This window comes from Amblyomma americanum, chromosome 9 (genome assembly GCF_052857255.1).
Source record: "Amblyomma americanum isolate KBUSLIRL-KWMA chromosome 9, ASM5285725v1, whole genome shotgun sequence".
NCBI classification, from domain to species: Eukaryota; Metazoa; Arthropoda; class Arachnida; order Ixodida; family Ixodidae; genus Amblyomma; species Amblyomma americanum.
In genome coordinates, this window is record NC_135505.1 from 30,816,116 (window position 1) to 30,829,737 (window position 13,622).

At 46.1% G+C, this 13,622-nt stretch overlaps 1 protein-coding gene across 2 annotated transcripts in view; it reads left to right on the plus strand.

Annotated features, from left to right (window-relative positions):
- LOC144105234 (uncharacterized) overlaps positions 1-4,277 on the plus strand; it is a 55,374-nt gene extending 51,097 nt beyond the window's left edge. For both annotated transcript variants that reach the window (XM_077638382.1, XM_077638381.1), the window contains one exon: positions 1,134-4,277. In XM_077638382.1, the coding sequence (XP_077494508.1) occupies positions 1,134-1,210 (77 nt within the window). In that variant the 3' untranslated portion in view covers positions 1,211-4,277. The remainder of the gene's footprint in view (positions 1-1,133) is intronic.
- Positions 4,278-13,622: the final 9,345 nt, after the last annotated feature.

The following is a 13,622-nucleotide window of genomic DNA, read 5'->3' on the forward strand; positions in this document are numbered from 1 at the left end:
TCTAGTGTGTGCGCAACTTCACGGATCGGGCCGGTGCAGCTAATTTGCCAAGCAGCAAATTTCTAGAGACTGATGTTTTGATCAGGCAGTGTTAACCCCTTTACCGTTTAGTGCTTTTGTGATAATTCCCACTTTTTTTTTTGTTTAATACCGTTTTGCTCTCATAATTTGCGCACCCCGGGTCTATTAAAAAAAAAGTTACTGGCACATTTTGTGCTCTCTGCTGCTCTAAACCAACAGCATGCACGCGGGAGCACACAAGGCAGGTTTGGGTAGATCGGCGCGGCCACATTGCCATACATTGCTGTATGCATCAATGAAATGTGCGAGTTGCAGTGGGACGCTGCCACGCCAGCCCCCCCCCCCCCCCCCACGAAAAAGTTGAATTGTGTGCCACTTACCCGGTTCGCTTGCGCTGCTGGTCGCTTTTCCGGACGAACAGTTGCAAGAGAAAACTGCCGGAATCTTTCGGCGGGCGTCCAAAACTACTGAACCATTTAGAGTTCGGTTTGCTTCTGGTCAGCTGGACTGCACCTGAGAGAACCGTTTTATCACGTTTTATTTCTATTTGCCGCTGTCTGCTGGCTGTGCGATTATATTGATTTTTTTTTTTTGGCCAGTGAGGAGGGGTTGTTGGGTATGGACATATTATAGTCGGCAATATACGAATATATTGCATGTTATGACCTTTTTAGCTCTTTTTTAGGACGTGTTCATGAAATCTCCACATAATTTGCACAGTCTCTTTTGTAGCGATAGCTACATTATGGTAACATTTCGAGCCTTCAGCGTGCAACCCTGTGGTGGCTGGTCACGAGACCAAGTTCCACTCAGCCAGCTGTAGCTATCGCGTCACTCCAGGTTTAACCAGAGCTAAACCACCGCCAATTTTTTTTGTAGCCTCAGTTTAAAGAAAAAAAAGTGTGCAAATTGTGCAAGCAACTACAGTACTACAGTGCAGGATAACTTCTTTTTTTCCTTTACTACTTCGGTGCACGTTGATCTGCCTTTATCCCTTCGGTTATTTGAGTGCAGCATGATCCCCTTCCTTCCCTTTTTTCCCTAGTACTTCCCACTTTTCCCTAATACTTCAGTGTTGGTTGATCCCTCTTTTTCCCCTTTTGGCACCTCAGTGCAGGAGATGTACTGGGAGGTGATGCGAAGGCGACGCTCTGTCGCTCTGGCACGTCTGGGCCTGCCATCCTGCTAAGGCTCCACCGCCGTTACTGCAGTTTCTTTATTTTAGTGCTGTGTACATAGGACCTGTTTTTAGAGACTCCACCTCGGCCCCACAGTTGTGTGTGTGCATGTGTCGACCAGCAGGCAAAAGTGCTGGCACTGCTGTTTAGGACCCCTAAGGCTGCAGAAGTTGCGGAGAAACATGGTCTCTCCGCCTTAGTTCCCCTGTGCATACATCTGCATGGGTATTCGTCTTGTGTGTACATACATTTGTGTATATCTCTGCATGAACGTATATGTGTATTGTTCACGTATGTTTACGTGTATGCCACGTATTTGCTTAACGGACGCATATATAGATTTGTATGTGTTTATGTGCATACTTTATGAAGCATACTTATTCACGGTTATGTCAAGCACTTAGTGCACCAGAGTCACAACAGTAATGTTTTACCACGAGTTAGCAGCCAGTCTATAAAAAATAATAATAATTAGCGTGAAATTGATAAACTGCACCTAGTGAGTGTCTTATGTTTTATATTCATGCATTTGTATTCAATTCGAAAATTAACCCAGTGGCTATTTTGGCAACTGCATTCCTATGTATAAAATGCAGATGTCGAGTTTATGCAGCATATGTGCGTGACTCAAGTAGTGATTGGAATTTTCTCATTGTTGTTCGCTGTTGCTCAACGCTGTACGCAATTATCATTTCGTGATAGAGCTCACACTGCTGATCTATGATGGCGACTATATAGAGGGCTGATGATTTCATTTAGGCCACAAATTGGGCATATTGCATTTCAGGCAAAAATTAAAATTTCTGCTGTTTAATAATGTTTCTTTAAAAAATTAAGCATTCTCTGCTTGCTGCTCAAGGCTTTCTTAGCCGTTTAGTTGAAGTATTCTTTTTTTTATTTTATTCTTGTCTGCAAATATGTGTGAATGGTGTATTTTTTTTTCGCCTGTATTCATTGTTGTTTTCTTGCATTGCTTTCTTCGGTGTAAATTTTGTAATGTTTAAAGAATGTTTTATTGATTTATTTCCTAACCGATTATTTGCATTTTGAATCTTTGCTCTGGGCGTTGCTGAAGAACGTTGCACATGGTTAGCTTATGGAGCTTTCCACTAGTTCTTCACAAATCGTGGTTGCAACACGTTGGCTTGACTACAATGCATTCTCATTTTTCTGAGCCTTGCTTGTATATTGTGATTTTGGCGGTAACTGTGATTGAGGAGTCATATAAAAGAATTCCTTCAATGTATAATCTGACATTATCTTAATGTGCACAGCAAGTTAGCACTTGTTTTTATCCTTTACACGTTTTCATGGAAAAGCAATTTTAAAAAATTAATGTTGGGAACAAATTTTTTTTTTCCTTACACCATTGTCACGAATTACCCTATTTAGTGTGAAGTGCATGTCTTCTGCATTTCATCTCGCATGTTTTTCTTATTGCCATGTACACTTGGATGCTTTAAGGGCAAAGCCAATCATTCCAGTTCTTGCTATTGCTGATTAGCAGTCTTTTTCTTCACCTTCTATACATTGGTGCGCACTCCTTTTTTAACTCTGCGCACAAAAAAAAAACAATTTTATGATTACTGTTGCAAAGCAGAAAGTTTGCCTATTTTTTATCATTATTGCTATTTTGTAGTTGCTGCTTTAATAATGTTGTCTTAACATTGGTGCTTCGCAGTTATCAGATTCACAGATGCTTAGGCTGGATCGGTGGTGAATGCCCCAACTTCATTCAGGAATGGCAGCTGTTGCGATCTTCAGTGCCACTGTCCTTTGTTCCTTTAAATACGGAGCTTGCATGTTGCACTTGTCATGTCTTGAAGTAATATGTGTGCGCTTGCTTCCTAAGCCAAAAGAATGATGCTTTTTCACTGACTTGTCAGTGGTGCAGGTGGTCACTGGTTTCCTGTGGTAGGCATTTTAAGGAAACATCAAGCAGCTCATTTTAGCAAGGCAAGAGTAAGCTACTGTATTGATTAATAGCGCTCCGCATCAATTTATCCTTTAAGGAGAGGGCTGGTACTTCGTGAAGTTAGCGAAAATGTAGGCATGTTTGGTGGGTGTAGTTATTGTGGCAGAGTGTAGTGCTCGCACTGCAGGTGGCGTAACCAGTTCTCTTTTGGCAAGCCACAGCATCCCATGTGAATGGGGCTTTGGTAAACGGTGTTGGGTGTGTCACTTATCAGCCATCCTTATTGCTTGGTTGACATTCACATTTGGAGCAGCAGTGGCATGATTCTGAGTACATTCTGTGCAATTTGAAGTCCTTGGCAGCGCCGTGATGTGCTGCAACCATCATAAATGCCGATCATGTGTGAAAAGTTGTAATCCAGTTAGTGTAGCCTGAGCCTCATGGTGCTCTTCTTACTAGCACTTGTATGGCATAGTTGAATGGCTGTCTTATCACTCGGTAGTGTGATCCCCTGACTTCAAACCTGTGTGTCATCTTTGGTGGAACCTGCATATTTTTGATGAGAAACTTCTAGAGGGGTCCAATGTGCTATCTAGAATGGAATTGCTGCAACTGTCACTATAGTCAACATGGATGTACCATTGTGTCCTTTCCCCCCTTTTCTGACTGTGAAAGAAAAGTTGTACAGGTTGACTCATGTGCAAGTCAACATTCCCTTAATTCCTGACCTTGGTGGAAGGCAGTTAGGTACATATATTTGTATGCTTAGAGTATGTGGTTTTTGCCAGTTGCATGTATAAATACTGCTGTATTGGCTGTGTATAAAGCTATTTGAAAATGTAGCAAATTACTTTTTAGCAATTTTAAATGAGCTTTGGGTTGTGCTAGTGTGTAGTGTATAAAGCTGCAAATGAGGTCATTTTTTTAGTTGCTCTTTTAAGTAGCAATATTTGTGGCTGTGCAATGTGCACATGAACTATGCTAGTGAAGATACCCTGTGACACATGTAGTGTGAAAGCTGTATCCAGCTATACATATGCATATGTTAGTAATTTAATTGCACAGCTACATACGTGCACAACTTTGTAGCTGGCGTGCATACTACTTTACAGTGGATACACAAAGTTTGGAGATAATGAGAATAAATGGTGTAAAAAATACTGCATCGTGTGTTCCTTCTGTAGTGCTGTACCACCCAGGCTTCTGATGCTTCTGCGGGTACTTTTACCCCCGCACTTCACAGCTTTTTCCACAGTACAGCTGTGGAGTATCGAATTATTGTTGGTTACTTTGGGCTGCCCACAGTGCCACAGCTGATGTCAGTTTCCTTCTTGTTTTAGAGTGTAGCCCTTAGGCTCGGGAATGTTGCCCTGGTCAGGTTGTCATAGTAAACGGAAGAGCTATAACAAAGTGAAATTTGGTTTATGAGGAAAGGAAATAGCACTGTATTGCCTCACATTTCAGTGGACACCTGTGCCATAAGGGGAGGGAGGAAGGTGGCAGTGAAAGAAGAGGTGCAGTAGTGGAGGGCTCCAGATAATCTGCACCACTTTACCTTGAAGACCACTTTACACAGGCGCCTTTGTGTTTGTATACGACAGCTGTATCTTACTGGTACTCACCTATGGGGGCAGAAACGTCCATGGAGGCTAACTAAAAGGGTTCAGCTGAAGTTAAAGGCAGTGCAGCGAGCTATGGAAAGAAAAATATGGTTTATGGGGGTTTAACGTCCAGAAGCGACTCGGGCTATGAGGGACGCCGTAGTGAAGGGCTCCGGAAATTTCGACCACCTGGGGTTCTTTCACGTGCACTGACATCACACAGCACACGGGCCTCTAGAATTTCGCCTCCATCGAAATTCGACCGCTGTGGCCGGTATCGAACCCGCGTCATTTGGGCCGGCAGCCGAGCACCATAACCACTCGGCCACCGCGGCGGCCAGAGAAAAATGATAGGTGTAACGTTGAGAGACCAGAAGCTGGCAGAGTGGGTGAAGGAACAAATGCCTGTTAATGGCATCCTAGTGAAATCGTGAGGAAGAAACGGGCTTGGGCAAGACATGTATGCGAAGGCAAGATAACCGACCGCGCGTGTCTTTAAGGGTTATTGAGTGGATTTCAAGAGAAGACAAGCGGAGGAGGAGGCGGCAGCAGAAAGTTAGGCAGGCGGATGAGGTTAAGTTAGTGGGGATGCGAGGATAACCATCCTTTGCCGCAGCTGGCAAAGGACGGTTAATTGGGGAGACGAGAGAGGCCTTTGCCCTGCAGTGGGTGCAGTCAGGCTAATGATGATGGTGGTGATGACAGCACACAGGTGCCTTTGTGGAGCGCCCTAACCACTGAGCCATCGCGGTGGCCTCATTTGCTTCCATTTTTTGCTCTCTCCGATGTAGAGACTGGTAAGTGCCCTCATTTTTGCCTTTCCTCTGCCACCCTCACCATGAAATCATTGGCTCGCCCTCGCTTAGAAAGCTCATCCTCTCTCGCTTTCACCCTCAATTTGTCCGCCCTGTGTGACTGCAGCTCTCATAATCAGCACTGTTGACATTCGAGGTATTTTTTTACCAGTGTGTCAATGCTGCTGAGTCACACTATAGGAGCAAATAATTGTTCACTGCATCTGCTTTCCACTGTGTTGAGCCGCATGGATCTTTTGCTTAGTACTTCAAAGTTCTGAGTAGCCAAAATGGTCGGAAGAAATGACATAGGGACTATGGTCATGTAGCCATTCACAGGTAAGAGGCGGGTTAGTCTGGTACTTCTGGCAGCGCCTAAAATTAACTGTGCCGGTAGAATTTGGGCCGTGAAAAGCACAGAAAAATCTAATATCCTAAGCAGCGAATCAGAAGAGAGTCCCGGGGGGATTTCAGCCAGCAAATTCTCTCATCTGTGGCATAGTAGACGTGCACTACTATAGTTGATTCGGCTGACCTGCCCTCCGCGCACACTCTGCAAGTTTGGAGGGAGTGTAGCGACAAATGACACGAAGAAGGGAAATTCGGACAGGGGTCACGCTTGATTCGCTGCCTGGAGGCGTGCGGCACTCCTGGCAGGTTAGACAAAATTCCGAATCAAGCTGTTTCCACAGGCAAGGCATTGAAGCGTAAATGAGTGGGGAACTATATAAGACAAAAGGGAGAGTATACGGTGAAATTAACGCGTTTAGCTGCGTTACACAGGTAACATATTGCAATGACCAAAAAAGGATGATGCTAAGCGTACACAACGTATGTCATGCGATTTAAGCTAAACAAAACAACACGAGATACATGTAGAGATCGAACCACGCGCTCGCAAAGGAGGAAGCGTTAGGGAGAACGAGGGGAAACGATGGCTTATCTTCAAAGTGTAAAGGTGCTGAGCGCCGACGGTCTGCATACGATCGCTGCGGTGCCCACCTAGCTGGTGTCACGAATGCCGGAGGGCTGCGGCCACGCATCTTTGCGGCTGCTGTTGCCGCACTTGACGTATCGGGCCTCAGCGGGAGTTGCCTGCCATATCCGCTAGCTTGACTGACTGTCGCCGCACGTAAAGACTTCCTCTAAACAACCTGATCGGCTCGTACGTGTTTTCCGTGCCCCATGCACCTACTGTGCATGCGGGGGCGTCAAGAGCATTGGGGAGCAGTGGCGTCTTAATTCGCCCCTCGGAGACGGCCTTCGACGGCCTGTGTCGTCCTCGCATGCTCTTTGAGAGAGTATAGCGTGCCGCCCCGTGGGAAACGAGGAGGTAGTGGGCCCACGGGGGAGGATGGAGTTATCCGAGAGAAGAGTTACTGTTAGTATTTGTGATGATGACCTGTCCCCAATATTTGATTGGGCGTGCTTTACTCTCCTCTATCTCCTTTTCAACATGTTTTCCTTTCCCCGGTCCATGGTTGGATGAGTGTTTGTGTTTTGACCTAACTGGTAATTGTTGTCCCCACTGAGGGCGGGGATAGGGATTAAAAGAAGACGTTTTGGTGAGACCGAGGGTTGATTTCGTCCGGTCACTCTGCAGATCAATCAGGATGTATATAGTTTTTCTCCTTGTTGTACCTTCTGTTCTTTCTTAACTCTTTTATATGTGATTAAACAGTTTACCTTCCTGAAGTTCCTCGAGTAATATGTGGCTGTGCAAGTTTAGAACCTCAAGACGTCGGCATCCAACAGCTTCTTCTACCTTTCCCCTTTGGGCTGTCATCAAAGAAGAGGAAGGGGAAATTCTCAACTATGGTTAACTGCAGTGCGGCCTTCACACGTGGCTTGGCCGTTTCATGGACCGTGCACCCGCTGTTCCTTCGTCGAAGAGAGCAGCCGCGCAAAGGGTGATGCCTTGGGGCTCGGAGGGTCAGCGCAGCTGCGCACATGTTCGAAGGATGCGGATCGACTGCTTCCGTCAACATCTGGCCAGTCTTTACAATGAGATATAGGATTAGGACGGCCATGAATGCGAAAACTGTGTGGCATCGTCGTCTGAGTAAAGCCTCCGCCTACCAAGCATGGCAAGAGGCACGCAGTGTTCAGGGGGATTTCCCTCTCTCCGGCTGCCACGGATGACAGGTGCATCAAGGGAAGTTTCCCTCTCCACTTGCTTGGAAGAGGAGCTAAGGACCTGACTAAGAGTAACTCAGAAAAAATGAAAATGACTCGGACAACAGCAGGCCTCCCGAAGAACTGTCTGTGCAAAAATGGGGCTTGCGGGAGCTATGCCTTCAGCACATTATTCGGGAAGGGCAACCTGGGTTTCACAAGCCCCACCCATGGCTATGTTTGAAACAGCCGCCTGCCGGTAAGGTGAACCACTACGCCGGTAGTGGTATGAGGACTCGCAGGGATCTATCAATGTGATACATTTTGAGTATTTACCAAAGTGGGAACGAACAAACAACTGGAGATGATAAAATAGGGAAAGTATAAGGAATCGCTAGAGGAAATGTTAATTTTCTCAGACAACAGCAGGTCTCCATGCAAAATAGTATAAGGCAGAGAGCCTCGCGAAGATATGTGTGCAAAAATGAGCCTTGGGGTGCTATTCCTTCTCCATAGTCTCTTCTCTGCATTGTGAAAAGAGATTACGAATGGTGATGGAATAAAAAGAGAATCAGAACCAAATTAGATCGATGAGTGAAAGACAATATGAACTCACAATTGGAATAAAATCAGAACTGGAATAGATTAAAAGAAGATCGAAGTGCTGTTGCGTTTCCTCCGCATCAATCCAATTGAACGGCCCTCATTTTTTTTCCAGCCGCCTTCGGATGGAATGCGTCCTCTGTTTTTTTTATTCTCACACGTCGGTTGCCTCGCCGTGGATGCTTCAGGTGTCCGACGACGGATCCTCGCTGCCCGTGCACATGGTTTGTATATCCCCTTCAGGCGCGAATTAAGACAACAAGAAGGAAAATTGTGATTCCTTCAAATATTGCCTATAAACAGCAACCAAAACTGAGTGGTATGAAAAAAAACGTGTTTATTGAGTCAACAAAAATTTTTTGTGATGTGTACATTTGTACACATGGCGCCTCTAGGCCGTAAAGTATGTCGACAGCCACTCACACAGGAAGAACTATTTCCAGATGCTGTAACTCTTCACAAGTACTTCAGAATGAATTTTCAATTCCTATCAGCTTGCCCACATCGATTGCTTCTACTTTTTGGTATGAAATTCATAGTAACAATCCTTTGTGGCACTTAGGCAGAGGAAAACTCCGCATTTGCGACAGCAAACTCGGGACTTCGAAACACAGCCTGTGTTTCGGCACCTTTGCGGGAAGTTGGCATTCATGTGAATTGGCCAGTGATTGTTTCCGTCAATCCTTGTAGAGTTTGTCGGCATAGGCATGCCGATATGTGACTTTCGGGTAGGCTTTGCAGAGCTGGTGCTTGGTCTTCCCCTCTTGTTGGGTGCAATCCTGTTGCTTGCAATCAAGCTCCTTGCAATGTCGACTGAAATGCCATAACATCCTTCATATCCTTTTTTGGCAGTCCCTCTGCGTTAGCATCGCGAATGTACTCAAGCCAGCTGTTGCAAACTGCAAAGGAAAGGAAGTGGGAGATTACCCTTACTGGCCATTTCTTCGTCTTTGCACGAAGGGGGTAGAGCGACATCAAAAAGTCCAACTTGTCGACGCCACCCATAAATCGATTGTACTTGGCGATTACCTGCGGGCAGTTGATGTCGGCATGCTCCTTTGCTGCTTCACTCCATCTCTTCACCTTGGTGATCGTGCCTGGTCCTGCAACTGTAGAGGTCATGTTGACTGGACCATTGTCGTGCCAGCGAACAATGACCATGTCTTCCTCTTCAGTAATCTTGAAGTCGTAGCTTCCGCGCCCTCCGTTCTTCAGCTCTTTTTCGCTTTTCAGCTCACAGCCTAGAAGTCTGTTGGACCTAATCGTGCCAGACGCTAAAATTCCAAGCAATTTCAGCTCTCGGAAGAGCGGCACAGAAGAAAAATAATTGGCCATGAAGCATCTCATGTTGAGACCATGCGGGAGCGCTTCCACAAGCCGCATCACAACCGAACCACCAAGGCCCAAATGTGAATGGTCGTTGCTTACGCCAGTTCCTTTCCCTTGATAGAGCTCAAAGTCATGAGCCATGCCGTCTGAACTACAGCGGACGAATACTTTAAGTCCTTCAGGGTTTGACTTGTTCTTCACAAACTGCTTAGCGGGGACCCTTCCTGTGAAGGGCACCATTTGTTCGTCAATGCTGCTTTCTGTGAGAGGTTCTAAAGCGAGACATTGACTTCTGACGGCATCAATGATTGGCACCACATTACAAAACTTGTTCTTCAGCGGATCCGGCGGAGCATCGACATCAGTAACATGCAGTGCTGCTCGTAGCTTGAAAAAGCGTTTGCATGTCATTGCATCTGCAATGCAGGGGATTCTTGTGTCCTCCTGCCAATACATTCGGATTCTCGGAAATTTCAAGATTCCCATTCGTATCATAATGCCAATAAAGACTGATTTCTTCCGATGTGGTATTCAGCTCGACTCCATCTCTTTTCAGCACATAAATGTTGGTGAAATGTGCTAGATCGTCAAAAATGTTCTCTGGAAAGTACTTCATGAAGTACTCAAGTGGCTCAAGTACCGCTGATCTGCGGTTAGGAATGAAGGTGCATTCAGTGTTTACCGGCGAGAATTTCTTCTTAATCCACTTCACCACGGTTTTCTTTCTTTTCGTTGGCGGTGGCCCCACTGGCTGCACATTCTCTTCATCATCACTACTACTACTGATGGTGTGGTCTATTATCAAAGAATCTTCAGTTGAAGTTGCCTAGAATGAAATGGAAAAGTTTAAGAAATATATCGGGAGATGTTTCAAACTGCTTGCCAAATCTTACTAACCACAAATTCGGCAGATTCTTCGAATTCATCGTCCGAGAAGTCCCCATCTGAGATGTTCCCGTCGGCTATTCTGGCCAAAAGAGCTTGAGCAGACCTAGTCGATGCCTTTTGCCGGCATACTGAGTGCTCTTTGAGACCTATAATGTACAATATATATATATATATATATATATATATATATATATATATATATATATATATATATATATATTCAAAGTTGAAAACGCTTCATTATAGCCATAGATTTATTTTGAGTGACGTTTCGGACAGAGCCTGTCCTTTCTCAAGACTATATATATATATAGCGAAAAGGTCGCAACTGGTTCGATTATCTAGGTTTATTCACCAACGGTTTCAGACGATGGACCATCCTTCATCAGGGTAAAGTCGAATGAATACACAGATGTGCGCATTTACGGTCCTAAATGCAGAGGGAGAGGAGGCACGTTCTCTCTCTTTCTCTATGTCGGCGTCCACTAAGGGGAAAGGAGAATGGATGCGAAACAAGTTAAAAAAAGCTAGTTAAAATACAGAGGTGACAGACATGCAGCAGAGCTTAGAGGGATGGATTTTCGCCGAGAAGACTAAAGCAAGAAAGGTTTCCTTCTGCGGAAGCGAGAAGTTCGAGCACAAGGGGAAAATAACGAAAACACAGAAAACAAGAAAAGAACAAAAAGGAAAACACCAGAATACACTGAAACAAAACACAAAGGAACACATAGCATGACCCGCTCCCTAGCGGTGCAGATGTTAAGAACTCTTGTAATGTAATTTACTGTCAGCTGTCAAGGCCGCGTCATTACGCCTTGTTCAAGAGGCACCAGTGACCGTTACGAGGGCAACGTGTCGCCTCAGCGGCGGAAAAGCGGTCGTCCAGACGCCGTGTCGAAACCCGATCCCACAACTAGCCGCCGCAGAAAGCAACCACCGGCCGTTCGTCAGAGGGCGCCTGCGCCGCGCGTCCCACCGCTGACAATTCCGAGAAGGGAGCTTGGAGGACAAGGAGGAAAAAGGGAAACCGGCATGGAGTAAAGAAGAGGGGGGGGGGGGGGGGGGGGGGCGCATGGTGAGCAGGATAAAAGGAAAACAAATGGAAAATAACAGACGGGAGCTTCTTTCTCAATTGGAAAGGTTTTTGAGGAAGGCAAAATTGCCCAAGTTCTCATTAATGCCGTGGGTTAATGTCCGAAATTTATGTATGAAATACGATTCCCTTTGTTCTCTTTGGCGGCCGGTTTGAAAACCCGACTGTAGGAGGATGACCCGGATGCTTTCAAATGAGTGCTGTGGCAGACATAGGTGCTTAGAAAAGGGTAGGTTTGGCAGTGTGTGAACGTGGGCCTTGTGGTTGTTGAATCGCAACCTGAACGGAGTTTCTGTCTGGCCGATGTACTGCATGCCGCACACGCTGCAGTGAAGCATGTAGACCACATTTGCACTGTCGTAATTTAGAGTTTCTTTGATTGTGAAAGTAAAGTCAGAGAAGGTACCTTTTGCAATTCCTGTTGTCAGCATGTGACAGCAAACCTTGCAGCGTGGTTTTCGGCAGGGTTGACACCCGGGGTTTGGGTTAGCATTGGGCGATGTTCTGGATTTAACTAAAATGTTCTTGCTGCGCCGGTATACCGCTCTTGGTGGCTGCTTAAAAATATCCATGATGATATCCATGATGAAGAGCTCTGCGTGGTATCGCCGGAATGGATTAATGTGCGCCTCTCGCGCTCGTCTTTATGGACGCGCATGCTTGTTTAGCCTATGCAGCGGTGTGTTGTGGGAAAATACAGTGAAATGCTAGCAGAGCTGCTTTGTTGCGAGTACGCTTGTGCTTTTATAGCTCGTGTAGCTATTCGGCAGCGCTTGAGCACAACGATTGCTTGTGGAAACTGTTGTCCCCAGTCGTTTTCTGTACTACGGCGTGCACGATGTAGTATCCACCTTTCATGAATGGCAGGCAATATACAGCGGAAAACGCCAACCTCACTGATCGGGGATATTTCATTGAACATTATGTTCCGAATGTAGCCTTCATCTCTGAAGCGGCGGCCCTTGCTCAGCTGGTGTTCGCATCGCATGCCGGATGATCGGAGATACTGAAGAATTTGCTCTTCGGTGGGCACTACAGCCTGCCTCGGACTTCGCACCAAGCCATCAGTCAACCCTAGAAATCCTCCAGGTACCAGGTGCTGCCCAGGACACGCCACCGTTGATAGATTCCAACAAAACGTGCTCCGCAGCGGCACTCAGTTCGGCCGGGTTGGGCGCGCAGTACCCTACCAGTGAGCTCCCAGCGTTGTACGCGAGGTGGCAGCACAGGAAAATGAAAAAAGCGGATTGTACACACCGCCGCTGAAGGGGATATACACTTGTTTCTATAACGCTTTTCCTTGATGATCCCAAGGGGCAGAACGAGCTCGGTGTGAAGTTGGCCTTGTAGGCAGGCTGACCAAAAATGCTCGGGCAGACATTGCTGACAGACCCTGAGCAGAGGGGATTGACATCGGCCTTCCAGAGGCCGACTTCGTCGGTCCGATGCGTCTTGCCGATTTTCCCCCATCGGGCCGTCTATAAGGCTACGCACAACCCAGACTGCATTTTAATTGTTTGGCCAGTGGCCCGAGATCATATGTCAATGCGAGCCCAAGTAAGAACAGATCACTTGAGACCTCTGTCCGGCGGTTCGCGGTCACTGCAGCCCCGATAACCAATACCAAGCTATATTAACGCAGCCTTTTGTGTTGGGTCCCTTTCCTCTTAACCTCTAAAGCTTCGTGGGGAGAAGTTGCTTGCTGCACACTCGCGTCCAGTGGCCCGCGGCTGGCATTGCATGGCTTGCTAGATATTGAATGAAGTCATTACCCTCTCGTTTGAATTAACATAGAGAGGATGATTAATGAATGGCTTCATTTAGACACCCTTTCGAGGTTACTCTAACGAGAGGACTAGTAATGACTTCATTCATTCATTCGAGCCAGCTGCAGGCCACTGGACGCGGGTGTGTAGCAGTTAACTGCTTAATATATTCCCCGCGAAGCTATGCCAGAATTGCTTCAGTGCATAAAGGTGAACGTCGTAACAATAAAACTTTTTATTACATGAAGAATGCATTACTGTTATGCACTGGCTTTATTTATGCAGGTATGAACTCAACAGTCAGTTAACAAGAGCAAGG